We start from the raw sequence: 21,257 nt of genomic DNA, 5'->3' as shown, positions 1-21,257 counted from the left end.
TACAAGGGCTAAGAAAGTTTGTTGCGTAAAAAACTAACTCAATAAGCTGAAGAAATAAATATATGATAAGAAAGAAGAATATATCTTATGTCAGAACATTTTAAATAAATAAATTGTTTTTAAAAAATAATAAATCTAAAAGAAGAAATATAAAAAAACAGGACGCGAGTTCTTATACAGCTTTAAGAAGAAATGAAAATTAATAAATTAATTAATTAATAAGTTGTTAAATTAAAAATTATTTAATTGCTATTTTTAATTTTTAATTTAATTTTTTTTTATGAGAAGAAATAAAACGAAAATTGAATCGATCGTTAGGTATTTAAAGATTAGAAAAAAAAATAAATTAAAGAAGAAATAAAAATATTTCGTTGGCTGTTTTAATAATGTTGTAATGGTTGTAATCAACAACTGTACCGTTAATAATCAATTTAATTAATTATTATTATTATTACACGTTGAAATAAAATTTGTGGAAAAAAATTAGATGATTAATAATCTTATTATTATTATTATTATTAATAGATCTTTTTTCACACGCGTGGGATTAAATAATTATTCTCATAAAAATATTTCTTCTCTTCAATATAATCTAGAAAAATTAACGCTACTGTCGCCAACGAATAAATCTCCGTGTACAATTTATCTATTATTAAATAATAATGTGTATAAAATAAAACATGTGTATTTAAATTATATAAATATATATATTATATATTAAAAAATAATAATAATAATAATAATAATTAAACAAATACGAGAGCCGTCGATTGTTAAAAAAAAAAAAAAAAAAAAAAAAAAATAATAATTATAAATTATAAAAGCACTTGATGTTTTTTGATAATAAGAAGAATATTCCCTTAAGTAATTTCAACCTGCTGAATTATTTATTAATTTTAATTAATTAATGTTAGCTTCTTTAAATTTTACTCTAGTCTGAGTTCATTATTTCTTCCTTTATTAATTGCTTTATATTTTTTATTTTATTATTATTATTACTCTTTAAAATAATTGTAAATGTTTGTGCTTACATAATTTATGTAATTAATTAAAATTAATTAAAATACATATTTTGTGTACACACATTCATATTTCTTCTTTAATAATTATAAATATTTTTTTTGTATATTTACTAGAATTTAAGATTTAAAATTAATTATACAAAAATATTTTTTTTTTTTTTTTTTTCAATTAATCATTAAAAATTAAATATTATATTTCTTCACAAAAAATTGTCTTCTTTATATTCATCACAAGCATAATTAAAATTTTTATTTATAATAAAAATTGTTTTTTGGATAAAATTAATTGTAAAATTATATATAATAATTTTATTAATAAGAAGAAATAAATTAATTATTATTGTCGGGCTGCGAAAAAATAATTTTGAGTGAAGACAACGGTAGCTTATCACTGCCATGTTATTTATTAATTAAGCGCCCGATTAATATTGTAATAATTATTTAATAATAATTCCTAAAGAAGAAATAACAAATGTTGAAGAAAATAAAATATTATTAAGTTAAATAAATCTGTAAAAAATAATTAAATTTAATAGTGTTGAAAATTTTAAAATCGAAAATTTTATAATATTAATAAATTACGATTTTAGTTATTTAACTATTAATTATTTTATTATTACAGCACATGGTTGAAATTACGCAATTTACATGATGGCGATGGTAGCTGCAGGCCTGAACTGTTGTTTAAAATAAATAAATAAATAAATAAATATAATATGAATTAATGAATAAATAAATAAATAAAGATAGCTAAGAAGTGTGAAGATATATTGAAAAGAATAATTTTTAGTGTAAATTCTCATGTCTTTTAATTATTATATAATTCTTAATAATTATTGCACATTTAAGTAAACACATGAGAGAACGTTATTGCATAATTAAAATAAATGTATTAAAAAAACATTTTTGGGTGAAATAAAAGGCAGATTCAATGGTTTTAGACAAATGACTTTTATATTTACAATATTATTTTTTAATAACATTTAAGTTAGCAATTATTAGATCATTTTTTTAATAATTCATTTGTTGAAAAAATTATTAAATATCTACTTAATTAATTTAAATATAATTATGACATTAAAATTAGCAGCCACGTGTTTTTTTTTTTTTTTTTTTAATTTTTTTTTAACAAAAAAATTTGCTCTAAAAAATTATTTTTAAAAATTAAATATTTTTTTTACAATAATTTATTTGTTAAAAAAATTTTCAAATATCTGCTAAATTAATTTTAATAATTATTTAAGCTTATAAAAATGGTAGCAACTCGTCTAACCACTTGGGAAAATGAGTGATAAGGATCAAAATCTGTTCTTTATCTTCGGCATAAATTTTTTTCAAGCTCTCCAACAAATACTTCTTTGAATTCTCCGTGAAGAGACAAGGATCGATCCTCAAAAGAATTACATAAGATTGCAAATTAATCGGATAAAGATTAAGCAAATTTCTCTCCTTATCATCTCGCAGCGAGACAATAGTCTTCAAAATAAATTGTATAAACAACAAAACAAGAGACGAAAATTGTAAATGAGCGCAGAGCTTGCCCAGCAAGCTACAAACAACCTGAAATATTTTCGGAGAATAAGCAGTCTTGTTCATCAACTTATCAAAACTCTCAGTTGTCTTAAACTGATCTTGAGAGTTGATGTTGGAAATAAAGCAGTCGATAATAGGCTCTTCAATAATCTTCTCGCTTTGGCAAATAAATAAATCTTCAACAGCAGAAAACTCTAAATTTATTTCTTTTTCGTTGCTTAGAATAAATTGCACTAGCTTGTAATTTGTTGATACTTCTAATTCGGTTATTTGTTTGATAATTAGTCTTAAATACTGAGCGTAAATTGGATTGATACTTGCGATGCTTATTAATGATCTTATCAAGGTAATTAATTGCTCCGGAGTCGCGTTGTCATCGCATAATTTTTTTTTCAGCAAATATTTAGTGATTACTGTCTTACTGAGCTCGAGGATGTTTTCACTCTGACAGAATGGTCGATGATCTCCTAGTCCTAGTGGTGGAATCAGCCAATCTCGAAGAATATCCTGTAAAAATAATTTTTTTTTTTAATTAAAAAAAAATTTTTTTTTTATGAAAATTAATTATTGCATTAAATTTAGGTGTTACCACAATTTTTTTTATTTTCTTTAACAAATAAATTACAGCAAAAAAAATTATTAAAAAAATTGACTTGTAGAAATTTTAATAAATTAAAAATGCAATTTTTTAAAAATAATTTTTTTTGCTGTAATTTATTTGTTAAAAAAAATTAAAAAATTGTCAAATAAACTGCTTTATTTTTTACTTTTTATTTTTAAAAATAATAAAAAATTTACAATATTAAAAAAAAAAAAATTTAACTGATATTTGATAATTTTTTTAACAATTAATTAAATTATAAGAAAAACAATTTTTGTATTAATAAATATTAATCAATAATTATTAATGACTGTAAAAATACTTACTATTAATTGAAGTCTTACAGAATATTTAATGTGAGCCTCTGGGGAAATTTTATAGCTAACAGAATCAGCTAGAGACTTTGAAAGCGCGGTAATTGTACGGGCATCAACAGCAGGTACTTTTTCCACCAGCTGATCTAATTCTTTATCTTTTATTGTTTCTATAAACTGTCCACTGCTACATAAAATTGCACGCACAAAGTCTGGATCCATAATAAAAATTTCTTTAACAAACTCCACATTGTTATTTAATTTTTTCAGACATCAGAAACTGATTATTTTTAGGGTTAAGAATTTCGGAGCAATCAGCTGTTTTCTAAAAATAAAAATGTTAATTCATTATTAATTTTCTTTTTTCTTTTTTTTTTTTTTTTTTTTTTTTTGTAATAAATTATTAAAGAAAATTTTTTAAAACATTTTTTATACTCGAATTGATTTGTTATAAAAATAAAAAAATTGACAGCTGTCAGCTAACTTCAGTATCATAAAACATTTTAGCCGCTAGAAGCGCTGAAACTCATCTTTAATTTTTGTAAGTTCAAAAAATTTTTTCAAATAAAAATTAATGATTTATATTTTAAGTTTAGAAATTTTCTTAAATATATTAATATAAAAAAAAATTTTTATTTATAATACTTAGCTGTCAAAAATTATCAGCTGTTAAAATTCCAGGTACAGAATATTTATTTTTAATTTTAAGGATAAAAAATAAAAATCATTTCTATTTTTAAAATCTAAATTTTTATTTTACAAAACTGTCATAATTAAATAATATTACTCTGACATTAAACCATTAGCTAACTTGTATAATTTGTTTAATTAAAAAAAAAAAAAAAAAAAAAAAAAAAAAAAAAAAAAAAAAAAAACCCCATAACAAAAGTCCTTAAAATTGATTAACAGTATAAAGCTATTAAATACGATAAATAATATAAAATTTGAACCCAACCTGTATAACAGAGACTCCTTAAAATTAATGACACTAAAATTAGCTGACAGCTGTCAATTTTTTTATTTTCACAACAAAATTACTATAAAAATTTTTTTTAATCGTAATTTTATTGAAATAAAATCATAAAAAAATTTCTGTCAGTTAACTTTTAATGTCAAAAAAATTTTAATAACTTCCTCAATTAACTATTCATGATTTTTATCAATATTTAGCTATAAAACAATTTTAAATTTACATTAGACGCTAATTTATTCTTCATAGGCAAGGCAATCTTTAAACAATCTGACAAAATTAAGCGATGAATCTTATTGACAATTTCAATTATATTTTTTCTAAAGAAAAAAAACTAAATCATAGTTCTGATCATATAATTAAGGATGCCGCCGTGTTTAAAATAAGTGAGGTCAACCTCAGTATCAAATCTCACAATTACATCAAACTTTTTCCCCGTGTCAGTTCGTACTGTAATTTGCTGATGAGGCTGACAGTCAACAGGAATGTCTATATCAAATAATTCAAATCCAGTGAGACCCAGAGTTTCAGCGGTCTGTCCGGGTAAGTATTGCAGCGGTACGATTCCCATTCCGACTAAATTTGATCTATGAATTCTTTCATAAGACTCGGCAATAATTGCACGAATTCCAAGAAGATAAGGACCTTTGGCTGCCCAATCTCTTGATGATCCTGATCCGTATTCTTTGCCGACAAGAGCTATCAGAGGAATTTTTTCCTTCATGTATCTTTCTGCAGCGTCGAAAATATCCATCTGTAATATTTATTAATTATTAATACTTATCATTTATCATAATAAATTTCTAAATAATATATATAATAAATTATATAACAATTAACAATTAGCCAAATTTTTTTTTAGATTGAAAAAATTACTCAATACTAAATTCAATATAAATTTAACAATTTTTAGATTTCTATAATAATTAAATAATGAAGAAAAAAAAAATTTAACAAAAAAATTCTAGATTTATGAATTATAAAAATTAATTTTTAAAAACATTTTTTTTGTCGTAAAAAATTCTGACAATTCATTTATTAGTTCTAAAAATTTTGTTCAAAATTCTAGTAATTTCAGTTTCGTAAAATAGCCGAAAAACTGAAAGTAAAATAAAATTTCAAGGTAATACTAAATAGCTCATAAATCATAACTAACATACCTCTTCATTGTTAGGTATGTAGAGAGTTTTCGGGCCAGGTTTCCCAATAAACTTATTGACTAAACGAATATTAGCAAAGGTCCCTCGGACCATAACGGCATCGTTTCCTCGCCTAGCTCCATAAGAATTAAATTCTCTGGGTGTCAGTCTGTAATGAAGTACTACAATAAGTGAAAAGTACTTACAAAGTGAAAAATAAAATAACAGAAATAAAGAATGAGCAATTGTACCCTCGTTTGGCTAAATATCTAGCAGCTGGCGAATTCCTAGCGATGCTTCCAGCGGGACTTATATGGTCAGTAGTAACCGAGTCCCCAAGATTTAGTAAAACTCTAGCTTTATGAATATTTTTCGCCTCAGGTAATTCCTTAAATTTGGAAAAAAAAACCATTGTGTTATTTCCAGCACAAAAGAGTAATTACTTTGCAAGTTTATGACACGGCTTAGCTGAACAATAGGAAAAAATAAATTCTCGGAAAAAGATAAAATCAAAATACCTTTTGAAGGTTTTCAAAGTACGGGGGGTGCTTAATGTAAGTAGAGTCTTCGTTCCAAGGATAAAGCTGACCCTCTGGTGCAACAAGACTTGCCCATCGATTGCTGCCTTTCTCTATTTTATTGTAAACGCTCTTGAACATTGCAGGTATGACGTACTGCTGCTCCACCGCTTGGATCTCAACGCGCGTGGGCCAAATGTCCCGCAAAAAGACACTTGACCCATCCGCGCGGCGACCTAGAGGCTCTGTCTCGAAGTCTATGTCCACAGTCCCCGCAATTGCGTACGCAATCACGAGCAGTGGTGAAGCTAAGTAATTAGCTCGGGTACTCGGATGTATTCTGCCCTCAAAGTTCCGGTTTCCCGACAAGACTCCGCAACAGACAAGCTCGTTTTTTTCTATCGTCTCCGCAATTGAGTCTTCCAGCGGACCGCTGTTCCCGATACATGTCATGCATCCGTACCCGACGATCTCAAAACCCAGCTCGGTCAGCGCCGGGATCACTCCGCTCTCTCGTAGATAGTAAGTGACCACTCCGGAACCTGGTGAGAGAGACGTTTTTATGTACGGCGCTACGGTCAAGCCTGCTTCCACGGCGTTTTTTGCTAAAAGACCTACAAAATTATTTTTATTATTATTAATATTTTATATTATTTAGTAAATTTATTTTTTAATAAAAATTCATTTTTTTTTTTATATATATAGAAATATTTAGTTATTTTACCAGCCCCAAGCATTACGCTTGGATTACTCGTGTTTGTACAGCTTGTTATCGCTGCTATTACCACTGAGCCATGCTTTAGAGAATATTCTTGACCTTCAAATGTAAATTTACCCTCCGTTTTTATTTTATCTGGAGATAATCCGTATCCTTTAAAACCAATCTAAAAAAAAAAATTGTTTATTAATAAATAATAAATAATTTATTTAATTTATTCAAGCAAAAAATTTAATTTTCTTTTGAATATAATTATACTGAAAGAAATTAATTTTTAAAAAATAATAAACATATTAATTATTTAAGTCAAGAAAAAATTTTTTTTTAATACAATTATACACTGATAAAAAAATTGAGTTGACTCAAGAGCCAAACTCTTGAACCAAGAATTCCATTTTGAAGAAAATTATTTTCTTGAGTCAAGAGAATAAATTCTTGAAACAAGAAAATTCTCTTAGACCAAGAATAATTTCTTAGTTTAAGAATTTATTCTTTTGACTCAAGAAAATCATTTTCTTCAAAATCGGATTCTTGGTTCAAGAGTTTAACTATTGAGTCAACTCAACTTTTTTATCAGTGTATTAAAAACAAAAAGAAAAATTAATTTTAATCAAGAGAAAAATTCTTGGACCAAAAAGAATAATTAAAAAAAATTTTATTGTCTTAAATTAAGACGAAAAATAATTTAATAAAATAAAATTTATTTAATTAAAAAAAAATTCTTAACTTAAAAATTTTTTTTTATAAAAGTGACTGCAGTAATTCCTATTTAATAATTTTATATTCAATTTATAAAAATGAATTTTTGTTTAAATATTAAATTATTAATAATTTAACTAGAAATAAATTTTAATTCTCAGAAGTGCAAAGGGCGGTAATAAAAAAAGTGGGGAGAGTAATTTACACTTTGCATGTCCAACTGGCAAGCTAATGACAATTTTTCGACCAATCAAGTGTGCAAATAGGTAACAAGCAATTAGGAAGGGCCTAGGAGTAGTGGGAGCAGATTTTAGGGTATAAAATGGCACGCTCACTCAAGGGACGCCAGTTGCAAGCCAAATTTTACATCGAGTAGTTTAACATTTGAGTACAAGTATCCTTTAAGTCACAGTAATTCAAAATGTGACTACAAGTGATACTCGTGTTGAAGTGTTAACAATTTTAATTTACTATTTTATTTCAGCTTGAACTTCAAATATCCATACTTTCGAAACCGTGGCATTTCTCTAGTAGCAGAAATTAAGAATTGTGACTAGAGGAATGCTCGTCTTTGAGAGTAGAATTCAACGGAATCATCTAGTTGTTCTCCACGTTTGCTTCAATGAATTTGTCTTTGGTAAATTAGCTGTATGTATGTAAAATTGTTCCATAAAGCTATTCTACCAAAAATAAATTTATCTGATAATTACAACGAGTGTTTAGAATTTTTTTTTTTTTTTTTTTTTTCAGCTAAAGTAAATCGGTTGGAGTGCAGGGACCTAGGGAGGTGATTTGTCGCTCTGATAGCAAATCACAGCCCTAGTTCTCCGTGATCTTACCGAATATTCATCATTATTATTTCAATAAATTTATTATTATTTTTTAATAAATTATTTCAACAACTTAGACACATAATCGAGCTCATTATCGCTAGCGAAGTGCAAATTAAAACGTCACTGGAAGTAATGGGTCTATTAATGTGTTGAAAAACAACGATACGATTTTTTTTTTTAATTTACTTTAATAATAATACTAAGTACCTTATTAGTGAGACACTGATTAAAATCTTGTTTCATATCTGATACTGAAACACGATCGTGGGGTCTTTTTGGCCCGCTTACACTTGATACGACCATCGCTAAATCCAAGGTTACTGTTTCAGAAAATATCGGGTCTTGTAATTCATTACTGTAATCTCTCAGCATTTTTACAGCGCGTAAATATTTTTCTATACGCTCTATATGTTCATCGGAACGACCTAAAAAAATTTTTTAATTAATTTATTAATTAAATAATTTTAATAACAAAGTTTTGGGTGATTTTAGTGAAAATAAAATTACCAGTTTGTCTTAAATAGCTCAAACTTTGATGATCTACCGGGAAAAATCCAACAGTTGCACCGTACTCTGGACACATGTTTGAAATAGTTGCACGATCTGCGATACTTAATTCCGACACTCCTGGGCCGTAAAATTCAACAAATTTTCCAACAACACCCAGCTGTCTTAAATTCTAAAAAATTAAAAAAAAAAAATTAGCAAGCTGTGAAATTAAATAATTATTTAATTGAATATTTACTTTGGTGATGGTTAGTACAAGATCTGTAGAGGTGACATATTGGTTTAGAGTCCCGACGAGCTTGTATCCTATGACTTTGGGCAGCAACATTGAAACAGCTTGGCCCAGCATAACAGCCTCAGCTTCAATTCCACCTGAAAAGAATAAGAAAAAAATTTTCACATTTAGAAATTTTAAATTCAATTTTTTTAAATAATTTTTCCGGAAAAATTAATTTTTTTTGCTAGTGAAATTATAAATTAAAGACACTGACCTACACCCCATCCCAAAATTCCTAGACCATTTATCATAGTCGTGTGTGAATCAGTACCAACAACGCTATCCGGATAAAGAAGATTATCCGAATCAAAAACGACACGTGCCAAATACTCCAAATTAACTTGATGAACAATTCCACTTCCTGGTGGGACTATCAGCATATTTTTCAGAGCCTTAGCTCCCCACTTCAAAAACAAAAATCTCTCCTTGTTACGTTCAAATTCCAGGTCTTCATTTTTCTTCAAAGCGTCTCCGCTGTTAAATTTTAAAAATTTACATAACATAATCAGGAAGAAAATAATTAAATACAAGTAATTAAAATAGTAATCTTCACCTGCGGACAAAGTCGACTTGGATCGAATGATCGATGACCAGATCCGAAGGACAAATCGGATTTATTTTATTCGGATCTCCGTCTAATTTTTTAACGCAATCTCGCATTGCTGCAAAATCAATGACCGCTGGAACTCCAGTCAGATCTTGCAAAATTACTCGGGCGGGCTTGAATGCTACCTCAACATCGTCGCTTGCCTGGTTTATCTCCCAGTCGAGAATTTTTTGGACGTCTTGGTCTTTAACTTGAAATCCATCGCAATTTCTTACTGCACTTTCTAGCAATACTCTTATTGAAAACGGCAATCGATCTATATCATGTTTTTTTAAAAATAATTATTATTATTACTTCAATTAATTTTTTTTTTAATATTAAATATTGAAAAAAAAAAAAAAAAAAAAAAAAATGTTTTTTAATTAAAAAAATTAATATTATCATTATTAAATAATGATATGATAAAAAAATTCAATCAGGTTAATAAATGTCAAAGGTCACATCCACATACCGTATTTCTTTCCGAATGATGATATGTCATAATAACTTCGTTCTTTACTATTTACAACAACTGTTTTCAGAAGATTATCATAAGGGTTTGGCACTGAAAAAAAAAAATATCAACAATTAGGACAATAACAGACTTGTTTACAAAGTCATAACTAATTAATTAAGTATTAAATCATTGTTTCTATTTTTTTTTTCTCAAATGACAGCCAGAAAAAATTATTCTTATCATTATCAATATGAGTTTAAATATTACTCTATTAATATAAATAGATTTTATTATTTAAACAATAAATATTTAATTCTTACCTGCCATGATTGACAAGCTACGTGTCACGTACACCGTAGAAAGTGGAATGATCAGTGTGCATTGGACAATAACTTGCATGACCTGCTCATTTGATCAAAAGTAATAAAAAACAACAAAAATGGCGGATTTATTAAACATCGGTACGCTACTGCGACCTTGGCTGCTGGTTATTTATCTTCAGCCGTTAAAAAATTATATCACTAAAGTTGACAGATATAACTTTTAAATTTTGACGGATAAATTTTAAAGGATTAAAAATTTTTAAATTAGTAATTTGGGTGAAGATTTTAAAAATGATTATATTATATTTAATGTATAGCTTCTTTAAATTTTAAAAAGTAAGAAAAATAATTTTCTATCAATGATCTGAAGATTTGATAACTATCAAACGTAAATAATTATGGAGAAAAAAAAGTTCTGTAGAATTAATAAAATTTTACAACCTAAAAATATCGTTCTGCTTACGGTAAACACATTCGGTACGCACTAATACAATTAAACTCTATCTTGATTGAGCAACTCCGGACAAATATTTTTATAATCTTTGTAATAAAATTTTTGATGATAACGAATAATATTATTTAATGTCAGTTATGCATTTTTTAAATACAGGTACACGTATTACTACGTCATTTATTATTTTAAGCTGATAGTAATTACAGGAGTCATATTTCAATGATTTTGAAATTTTTTTCACGATTTTTATTCACCCGCCGGCATTTTTTATTATGGTAACCTCTTCATACCTGAAAAAAAAAAATAAATATTTAATGAATTTTTTTCTTCATGAAGAAACTTGAAATTTTTACAATAAAAAGATTGTAAAAAAATTATATTTTTATGAAACAATGAAAAGTTTGTTATAAAATAATTATTTGGTAAAAAATAAATCGGCATTAAATGTACAGAATATGCAAAAATTAAAAAATGTCAAATCGGCATTTTACAGCTTAGCAGTTGACGTCAGTCAGCCACTTTTTTTCTTACAGCGCAATATTATTACTATTATAATTTATAATTATTTTATTTAAGTTTTAGTTCTAAAATACATTTCTTCTTTGGTAGTAATTTAAATTTGTTAATTTAAAAGAAGAAAAATAAATTATTCGCACTCATTAATTAAAGGTTATGGTTACAGGTAACAGTTGCAATAAAATAATGATACTGAAGTTAGCAGTCAGTTGTTAATTTAAAAAATTTTTTTAATAAATCAATTACAATAAAAAAATCCTTCTAAAAATTTTTAATTGTAATTTTTATTCATTTTTACATGTGAAACTTTGTAATTTAATTTTTTTCATAATAATTTAATCGCTAAAAATACCTAAAAAACATTTTCATATCTGACAACTTCAGTGTTATTAAAATGATGATAGTGAAGTTGACAGAAGTTAGAAATTTTTTTAAAATTTTATAATCATTAAATAATTATTAAAAAAAAATTAATTAATAATTAACTTAAATTACAAGTAAAAATTGAAAAAAAATTATTAGAAGTATTTTTTAATTACAATTGATGTGTTATAAAAATATTAAAAATTTGACAGCTGTTAGCTAACTTCAGTATGATAAAAAATAATTATTTTTCGCTTGTAAAAAATTGATTTTGAATGTTGTAATTTATAAAATATACTTTCATAGTCAGAAAAAAAAAAAAAAAAAACTATTTCATTTTGGTAATGATATTTTAATGAATTTCTAAGTATAAGTACGCTTAATGCGTCACAGCTAAATACTCTAGGATTTTTAACGGTCATTAGTTTAATAGCTCTTTAGTTTTATCATAAGTACTGATATAAAAACTATAATGAGATATTTTACGCAGGTTTGAAGATATTCCACGGATTATCAGTGATAACATTCACTTTTTTATTGGAACGCACGTCTAGTTCTTCAATAAAAGAAATTTAGTGTCAAGTGTGATGAAGTAGCGTAAAGATAAACTGGCTTTATTTATTTTTTCAGATTGTCAATTTTTGGAGCAGTGGAATAAGGATCTTTTTTCTACAAAAGTTAAAGTATTTAAAAATCGACTGATGCAATTTATTTTGATTTCTAACAACGAAAAGGAATTTTAATTTTACAAACAAGTAAAAAGAAACTGATGAAATTTTTATCTTTTTTAGATTATTTTAATTTTCCAGCCAATCAAGCGCGCTGATAAAAATAATAAGAAGGGCCCAAAAATAATAAAACGGTGGGAAAAGCGATATAAATTGTCTTTGATAACCAAAAGAATACCAGTCATCAGTCTTCAGTCCTGCTCGGTAATTAAATAAGGACTTTTAGTGTCTATTAATTTTTATTAAATAAGAAATTATTTGAGGCGCATTTATTACGGGTGAGATGTTTTAATTCTCACCGGGTAAATGTGCTTTCCAGTAATTTCTTCGTGCACCATAAATAAATTTTAAAATGTAAATTAGTGTGCTTAATAAAAAATAAATTACCCGATTTCTGAGAATTTTTATAATTTTTTTATTCAAAAAAAATTATTTTTAAAAAAATTAAAAAGGAAAAATTTGACTTGTAGAGAATTAAAAAAATTTTAAGTGCAATTTTTTAAAATTAATTTTTATTAATTTAAAAAATTATTAAATAATTTTATAATAAATAAATTAAGACAAAAAAAAATTAATTATAAAATCCAATTTTTTAAAAATAATTTTTTGAATTAAAAAATTATGAAATAACTTCAATATCATGAAAATCAGTGTCGTTTTATTCAAAAACAAAATTCTCAGTAGAGTGTAGATTTATTATTTGGGTCTAAGCATTAAATAAATATTTTACAATACCTTGGCTGTTAAATCTCACGCTAATCAGACGGATTACTTTTAATCCTAGTGTTAATAACAATGTCATTGATTGTAAGAAACTAGTGCGGTGATATGTAGCTTTGAAAACACATCACAGCTCTAATTTCGTGTAATCTTCGATATGTAACTATTTTTTAAAATTGCTGTTAATTAATTATCCTGCAGGTACACATTGAAGCTTATTAGTTCCAGTTTGACGTTTTTCAGCTCGTCACTGGGAGTAATAGGTTGCATAAGTGGATCTAAAGCATCAATTGCTTTCTCAAATAAATTTTTAGATGATTTCTCATCACTGGTAAGAAAGATAAAAATATATTTAATTCTGTTAAATTAGAATTATTTTATTCAATGTATAAAATGATTTTACAATTTTCACAATAGTATGATAAATTTATTTAAAAAAAAATTCATTCATTCAAAAATGACTTAAAAAAAAATATTTTTTAAAAAAATTTACAAATTTTAAATTTGATTATTGCTACCAAAAATAAATTTTTACAAATACAAATGACTACTAATTTAACTTCTACTTTGCTGAAGCTTTATAAGCTCACTGGGATCATCAATTCCCAATTTTTCGCAAAATAATTTAGTTTGATTATTAATAGGTAAATTTTTAATTCTCCAAGACAATTCATTTCCTCTTTCAAAGTTCAAAGGTACTTTTAAATCGTCATTAAACTTTTCCAAGACAATATTTTTCTCGACTTCCGTTGGTGTAAAATTCCATCGACCGGCTCCACCAGGTCCTGGCATGTAAGTGGGTGTATTTTTAAAACTGAGCAGATAATTTGTCAAAAACAAAACAGTAAGCCACTCTACATCATACGACAGAGACAACGATTGTGTCTCATCATGCGGAATTTCTAAAATTTGCAAGAATTTACGCTTGGGCAGACACTTATCCAGAGCCAAAAATTTTGTTACTTTATCGCGATTCTCATTCGGGACCAGGGCTGCAAATTTGCAGTGAAGATGAGCTGCAAACCAGTATGACGGGTAGTGATGCTTGAGGAGCTCCATTCCTGGTGGGCTGCCTAGAGCGTTGTTCTCGACGTCTTCTCTGTTAGATAAATTAAATTTGTTAATAAAAATTTATAAAGGTAAATTTTTTGTTAGATAAAAATTTTTTATTTAAATAAATACTTACTGAAAGTGTTTTTTAAACCTCAGTAATTTTTTTTCGTTGCCATACTTTGTAATTCCACAAGGCCAATCGTGGGATAAAAATATATCTATGTTTCCACTTAACTGTAAGTAAAAAATAAATAGTCAATTATTTAATTTTTTTTATCAATGATCCTGAAATTAAGAGACACTCTTATTATTATATTATTTTTTAATTTTATTTAAACTTAAACCGATTAGGTTTAATTATAAATAAATAAATTATTTGTTAGGAAAATAATAAAATGTCTAATTTTTTAAATAATAAAATAGTACCTGTTTCAATCTAAAGACTTCTAGGTTTCTAATATGATATACACTCCTAATAGTCGAGCCATTGTAAGGTGGCAGTTCGAAATGCCCAGCTAGCAGATCCTGGGCCTTAAAAATTCCAGAAATGCCAGCGATCCTGATTCCGCCGACATTCAGCACCCCTGCGTATCCCATGTAATAAATATTCGGAGCTACCCATCCGCCATAAGGAAGTTCTTGGAGATAATTAGAAGCCTCATGATTACCTCCGATAAATATTGTCAATACTGGAGCGGTTTTTTCTCCCGAATAATATCTAGAGTTTAAAAAAAAAAATTTATTAAATTTATCATTTGTCAATTTTTTTTTTTTTTTTTTTGGAGTAATTTATTTCTTGAAAAATTATCAAACTGCTACCTTAATTTTCATTTGTTTTACAGGACTTACTTGTGAAACGAACACAGTTCTTTATATTTATCTGGGACGGCCATATATTTTAAATCTTCAGTATTTCTTACCGATTGAAAATCACCGCAACATATCAGTAAATCTACTTTTTTACCCGTAGTTTTTTCTGTATCCATCAGAATGTCGTAAATAATTTCTAGCTCTCCATGAGCGCAACCTTCCACAGCAATTCTCATTTTAATTATTTAATTTTTTCAGAACAGCTGATTTATCACAGATCAGTTTAACGTGTTAAATTAAATTACAAGATTGCAGGTAGATAAACCGGATAAGGAAAATCTTGCCAAAATTTGAGGTTAGTATAAACATAAATATTCCTCCCCGCCATAATTAAAATTTTCCCCCACTCTTTTTCAGAGACCTCTGCCGGGAATTTTTGAATTAATTTATAACTCTGAAATTGACAGACATTAAAAATTTTGTATCAATTAAATTATTAGAAAAATAAATTAAATTAAAAAGTTTTACATGTGAAAATTAATAAAAATTACGAATGAAAATTTTTATAAGCATTTTTTTATTGTAATTAATTTATTAAAAAAATTTTTTAAATTAACAGCTGACTGTTAACTTCAGTGTTATTGACGTTCTCCATGTTTTTACTTGTTACAGAGTAACTTGTATTAATCTATCTAATGATTGTCACATTTTTTATTACACAAAAATGATGATAAGCTTTAATCACAATATTAATTGTTGATTTAATACCACTGACAATTTATGTAATGAAGATAAAAATGGTGGACATAGCTGGAAACCTCAGTTTCGTCAGAGATAAAATTTCTCAAGCATGTTCTAGACGTCCATCTGTAAGTAAATACAAAAATAATAAATAATTGATCAATTATTTATTAATTAAATCAAAGTTAGCATTTATAAAATCATTTTTTAATTTTATTTAACAAAAAAATTATTTAAAAAAAATTGCATTTTTAATTTTTTTTTTTAATTTTCACATGTCAATTTTTTTTTATAATTTTTTTTGCCATAATTTATTTATAATATAATTTTTCAAATGATTAAATATATGTTAAATTAATTTTCATTAAAAAAAAATTATCTTTAAAAAATTTAATTTTTTTGACATAGTTTGTTAAAAAAAAAAAAAAAATAAAATATCTGCAAAAAAAAATTTTTATATTTATTAAAAAAATTTATTTTAGTAAAATCAAAATATTTACAATTTATTTTAGGAGTTTGGTAATGTAATACCGCGGCTGGTGGCTGTCAGCAAGACAAAGCCGCCAAATTTGGTGATAGATGCTTACGACGCCGGTCAAAAACACTTTGGGGAAAATTACGTCAACGAGTTGATCGAAAAAGCCGGACACCCTGACATCCTAAAGCGCGACATCCGCTGGCATTTCATCGGTCACCTGCAGAGAAACAAAGTAAATAAAGTGCTGGCGGTGCCGAATCTCTGGGTTGTCGAGACAGTTGACTCGAATAAGTTGGCAATGGCGCTAGATACTGCTTGGCCGAAGTTCAGAAGAAGTGATGATTCTAAGCTTAATATTATGGTCCAAGTAAACACCAGCAAAGAAGAAGGTATTGCTGATCATCACCAGTCAATTTTAATTCCACTGATTTTTAATTAATTTAATTTCTATATTTTTTATTGCAGAAAAAAGCGGATGCGAGCCTGCCGAAGCTTCCTCGTTGGTAAAACATGTCCTAGAAAATTGTAAAAATTTAAACTTCTTGGGAATAATGACAATAGGAGCCTACGGTTATGATCCAGCGAACGGTCCTAATCCAGACTTTCTTTCTTTGCGACAGTGCAGGGAAGAAATTTGCAAAGAGCTGAATTTTGATAAAGAGCAGGTTGAATTATCTATGGGCATGTCTACTGACTTCGAGCATGCAGTTAGTATTTTTATAAATAAATTATTTTTAAAAGACAAGCGTACAAATTATTAAATAAATTATTTTTCAGATTGAACTTGGCAGTACAAATGTGAGAGTAGGAAGCTTGTTATTCGGTGAACGGCCACCCAAGCACTGAATATATAAATAAAATTACTAAATCCAAGGTTTGTTTATAAATATCACATGGAATATTTAGATTTATATTCACTTTTGTACTGCATTAATTGTACAAAGTGAAAACATCATCTTCACACTCAAGAGATTGGATAAAAAAATATTATTATCACTTGAAGAAATGCCAAAATTTAAATAAACATAATCATGTTATTTAAATAATTAATTTACCATTATTTATTTAATAAATAATTTATAATTTTTATGGATTTAAAAATTATTTTATTTTATGAACGATATTCAAGGATTTTAAAACCTCCTTTGACGATAGCCCGTCTCTTTATTTTTTATTATTTATATATATCATTATTATTATTATTCTTATTATAATTTTATTATTATTACTATTACTTTAAATTATTTATTACGAAAATGAATAGTGAAGGATGCAAGGGAATTATATCTCTGACGTTGTACATATACTACAATCTCAATAAGTACAGCACACGTATACATAAATTATTATTATTATTATTATTATTATTATTATTATTATTATTATTATTATTATTATTATTATATACACGAACAGATGTCCCCGAGTTTTATTGAAATTTAGGTATTAATATTATATTCTTTGTTTAAATAAATAAAATTAACCAGGGCTCAGCTAATCGCGCGTTCAAGTCCAAGGTGCAACTTTGCCAGCCATTAAAAGACTTTGTAAATTAAATAAATATTTAAAATTAAATTTTTTTAGCGATATTGAGTAAAACGATGAGATGGACCAGCTTGTTATTATTATTATTATTATTATTATTATTATTATTATTATTATTATTATCATCATCATCATCATAATTAATTAATTTATTTGTTTATTTTTTTTATTTATTTATTGATGGGTTTATTCATCATCTTCTTCGCCGGTACCGGTCAGCATGGCAATAAGACTCTGGGTGTCAATCATTCCTTTCTCATCAATGTACATGTTGTCAAAGGCATCGTTTACTTCCTTGGCTGTGAATTTGTCGCCAAAGGTCATCAGAGCGTGCCTCAACCTGGACAATTTTATTTTTAAATTTATTTAAAGTTCACGGTGTAATTTTAAATATGATAACTGAAGTCAGCTGATAGTTGTCAATTTTTTTTTTACCAAATTAATTACAAAAAAAATGCTTCTAAAAATTTTTACTGATGATTTTTTTTAATTTTTATAATTGTGAAATCAGCTGATAGCTGTCATTTTTTTTTTTTTTTTTTAATTAATTACAGCAGTAAAAACACTTTTAAAAACTTCTATTAATAATTTTCACACATGGAATTATTTAATAACATTTTTTAAAAAAGAGTTTAATTGATTTTTTGTTTAAAAAAATTTTTTTGACACTTGTCAACTTCAGTATCACATTTTAAAATAAAAAATTTTATTCACCTGTCTCCATTGATCTTTCCATTGTTGTCAAAGGTGCTGAAGGCCTCGATAATAACTGAGTCCTCATCCGATCCTGCTGTAACATCGCCAACGAGGCATAGTGAGTACTAATGAACGGGCAAGGGCCACACAGACAAGTGCAGAAAACACATAGAGCAAGACCAGGATAAGGAGGCGAAACACGTTCGCTCACACTTTTTTGGGTTGACACGATTAATTACAATTACATCAATTTATAAACCAATTACCACGTTTTTCAGGACACAAAATACATATTTCCTTTTTTTTTTTTTTTAACTATTAATTAATTAATAAAGGCCAATTATAAATAAAGAGAGAAGAAACATACCGGGTTTGATATTCAAGTGAAGGTAACCTCAAAAAATCAAATTTTTGAACAAGACAAAGGTCTTAACCATACGGAAGTTAACTGACAACTGTCAATTTTTTTTTTTTTTTAAGTATTATAACAATTAATTACAATAAAAAAAATTCTTAAAAAAAATTTCACTTGTAATTTTGATTAATTTTCACATGTGAAACTTTTTAATTAATTTTTTTTTAATAATTTAATTGTTATAAAATTTAAAAAAATTTTTAATATCTGCCAACTTCAGTGTTGTTGCTATAAATTAAAAAAAAAAAAAATTTTTGTATGTCAGTTAACTTCAGTTATTTGTATTAAAAAAAAAAAAAAAAAAAAAAAAAAAAAAACGAATAAATTTAAAACGGGAAGAAGACACATAAATGGAAGACATAAATTTAAAAAAAGGTAACATTGACACTGACACAAACTTTAAGTCTAATAAAAATAAATTTAGATATTTAAAATAAATAAAAATAATAATGAAATTTTTATTTGTAGATTCCGGAGGGCTGCTGGCTCGCCAATTCTATAGTTTCCTTTACCTCTGTGTGACCCTTACCCGTCACGTAGTTTTAAGTACTAAGATTGTCTCGTACGAACCTCCCGACATACGGTTGGCAAACAGAGTGAGAAGTTGAGTGAAGTTGATGGGTCCTTCTACTTCTTCCAGCATGGCGTCTAACTCCTTGTCAGTGGCCAGACGACCAACAGAGTCAAAAGTTTGACGCAGGTCTTCTTTGCCGACGATGCCGTCTTTGTCGTGATCCATCATCTGGAAGGCCTGTAAGACAAAAAAAAATAAATTTAATTAATTAATAAATAAATAAAAAAAAGACGATGCCTTGGTAATTAAAAAAAGGTAAGTACTTCTTTGAACTCAGCGACTTGCTTCTGTGTAAACAGAGAGAAGACACTGGATCCAGCGCGCTTGGCACGTTTGGAGCCACGGCTGCTGGCTCTTTGGGACCCGCTGGGAGTTCCTGAAGGACTCTTTGGCTTGGGAGCTTCCTTGGGTGACTCTGGAGGAGGCGTTGGTGAAGCTGCTGCAGCTGGTGCTGGGGTCGGCGATGCATCTTCCTTCTTTTTCGTCTTCTTCTTCTTTTCCTTATCCGCCTGAAGATAAAAGGTTACAATTTAATTTAATTTAATTAAATGTATTTTTATAAAAAATAAAATAAAATAATTATTTATAATTATTTAAAAACTGACCATTATTTAAATCAAAATTTTAATTAAAATTGTTTAATTAGCCAGACGAGTGTCAAAGAACGAGTAAAAATTGGAGATTGAAGAGTGCCAATGGATAGGAGCTCCCGACTAATAAACTATGATACTGAGACGCTTCAGGAAAATTAGGAAGGCGTCTTCGCGGAGCTTGGGCCTAATAATAGGCCTCTGGCTCTACCACACTACTCTATCCCGTTTGGTGTAATCATCTACCGGGACGTATATAGACCGCCTCTCGAGTTACTCGATATTACGTAATTCGATGTATTTATTTTTACAATAATTAGGCACCAACTCAACTAGTTGTCTATATTATTAAGAGAATAAGCAAAATTTTGTGGCCAGTTTAGTTTTCATATTCTCACCAATAGTTAATTTATGATGATAAATATTTAGGCAGCATTTAAAAATATTTTATATCTAGATATATAATTAAGAAAATTTTATTTATTTATATTTCACAAGTCACGGCAAGATTGCTAGTAATTTATTAATATATTATTAATTAATATGTCTTTTCAGATTGGATTTAATAAAATACCAAGCTGAAGATTAATACTCTAGAATTCAAAGAAGAAATAAATTTATTCACACTTTACAAGCTAAAGAATAAAATATGAAAATTAAAGTGAAGATAATTGGCACAGCACCTTCACCGTCTAATAAATGAATCACTCTTATTTAAAACACTCGATAAATAATAATAAAATAAAATAATCAATCTTGTGGTCACTGTTGGTAAAAATTTATTCTTCACTTTCTCTAGTTAATTAGTTAAAATATTTTTTTTTATTGTTAACTTTTGATACTTACCATGTTTACAGTTGGTATTCAAAAACTTGGATGGTGCGAGATGGTTACACAGAACCAACTGTCCAACTGATAGAGCTGAACTTGTCTAAGTAACTTTGGGCTGTTGTGCCCCCACTATGTATATCAAGACAACCAGGGGATGCTCCGCCTGGTTTTCTACAACCCGCACTCACCCATCTGACCATATTTAGTGCGAGGTGACTCAAAATAGCGTACTTACACGACGTTACC

At 27.2% G+C, this 21,257-nt stretch overlaps 5 protein-coding genes across 8 annotated transcripts; 1 reads left to right on the top strand and 4 right to left on the bottom strand.

Annotated features, from left to right (window-relative positions):
* Nucleotides 1–777: 777 nt before the first annotated feature.
* Nucleotides 778–3,952, bottom strand: LOC141533083 (uncharacterized). 2 transcript variants are annotated; one of them, XM_074251767.1, is made up of 3 exons: nt 3,906–3,952; nt 3,483–3,795; nt 778–3,062 (listed from the first exon to the last, which is right to left on the bottom strand). In XM_074251767.1, exons 2-3 carry the CDS (start codon nt 3,690–3,692, stop codon nt 2,268–2,270), a joined length of 1,005 nt encoding a protein of 334 aa, XP_074107868.1. In that variant the 5' UTR covers nt 3,693–3,795; nt 3,906–3,952; the 3' UTR covers nt 778–2,267. The 2 variants fall into 2 exon arrangements, with proteins under 2 accessions (XP_074107868.1, XP_074107867.1); XM_074251766.1 differs by lacking the exon at nt 3,906–3,952 and having other exon boundaries at nt 3,483–3,868.
* A 699-nt stretch (nt 3,953–4,651) lies between these two features.
* LOC141533209 (cytoplasmic aconitate hydratase) lies at nt 4,652–10,559 on the bottom strand. Its single transcript, XM_074251951.1, has 12 exons — nt 10,495–10,559; nt 10,190–10,282; nt 9,685–9,994; nt 9,346–9,605; nt 9,093–9,226; nt 8,855–9,026; nt 8,555–8,772; nt 6,822–6,981; nt 6,098–6,711; nt 5,831–5,967; nt 5,601–5,748; nt 4,652–5,194 (listed from the first exon to the last, which is right to left on the bottom strand). The coding sequence occupies exons 1-12, from the start codon at nt 10,499–10,501 to the stop codon at nt 4,775–4,777; spliced, it is 2,673 nt and encodes an 890-aa protein (XP_074108052.1). The 5' UTR covers nt 10,502–10,559; the 3' UTR covers nt 4,652–4,774.
* A 3,076-nt stretch (nt 10,560–13,635) lies between these two features.
* Nucleotides 13,636–15,377, bottom strand: LOC141533246 (lariat debranching enzyme). Its single transcript, XM_074252024.1, has 4 exons — nt 15,181–15,377; nt 14,758–15,049; nt 14,465–14,565; nt 13,636–14,377 (listed from the first exon to the last, which is right to left on the bottom strand). The coding sequence occupies exons 1-4, from the start codon at nt 15,375–15,377 to the stop codon at nt 13,834–13,836; spliced, it is 1,134 nt and encodes a 377-aa protein (XP_074108125.1). The 3' UTR covers nt 13,636–13,833.
* Nucleotides 15,372–17,765, top strand: LOC141533249 (pyridoxal phosphate homeostasis protein). 2 transcript variants are annotated; one of them, XM_074252028.1, is made up of 5 exons: nt 15,372–15,496; nt 15,814–16,010; nt 16,395–16,749; nt 16,826–17,067; nt 17,138–17,765. In XM_074252028.1, the coding sequence occupies exons 2-5, from the start codon at nt 15,927–15,929 to the stop codon at nt 17,204–17,206; spliced, it is 750 nt and encodes a 249-aa protein (XP_074108129.1). In that variant the 5' UTR covers nt 15,372–15,496; nt 15,814–15,926; the 3' UTR covers nt 17,207–17,765. The 2 variants fall into 2 exon arrangements, with proteins under 2 accessions (XP_074108129.1, XP_074108130.1); XM_074252029.1 differs by lacking the exon at nt 15,372–15,496 and adding an exon at nt 15,705–15,723.
* On the bottom strand, nt 17,694–21,169 carry Mlc2 (myosin regulatory light chain 2). Of its 2 annotated transcripts, none has more exons than XM_074252032.1 (5): nt 21,027–21,169; nt 19,854–20,099; nt 19,587–19,767; nt 18,620–18,692; nt 17,694–18,245 (listed from the first exon to the last, which is right to left on the bottom strand). In XM_074252032.1, the coding sequence occupies exons 1-5, from the start codon at nt 21,027–21,029 to the stop codon at nt 18,092–18,094; spliced, it is 657 nt and encodes a 218-aa protein (XP_074108133.1). In that variant the 5' UTR covers nt 21,030–21,169; the 3' UTR covers nt 17,694–18,091. The 2 variants fall into 2 exon arrangements, with proteins under 2 accessions (XP_074108133.1, XP_074108135.1); XM_074252034.1 differs by lacking the exon at nt 21,027–21,169 and adding an exon at nt 20,196–20,321.
* Nucleotides 21,170–21,257: the final 88 nt, after the last annotated feature.

Source organism: Cotesia typhae, unplaced genomic scaffold (genome assembly GCF_013202065.1).
Source record: "Cotesia typhae breed Kobodo isofemale line unplaced genomic scaffold, CoteBio_Ctyphae contig_83, whole genome shotgun sequence".
Lineage (NCBI taxonomy): Eukaryota > Metazoa > Arthropoda > Insecta > Hymenoptera > Braconidae > Cotesia > Cotesia typhae.
This window is presented reverse-complemented; position numbering and strand designations above follow the sequence as displayed.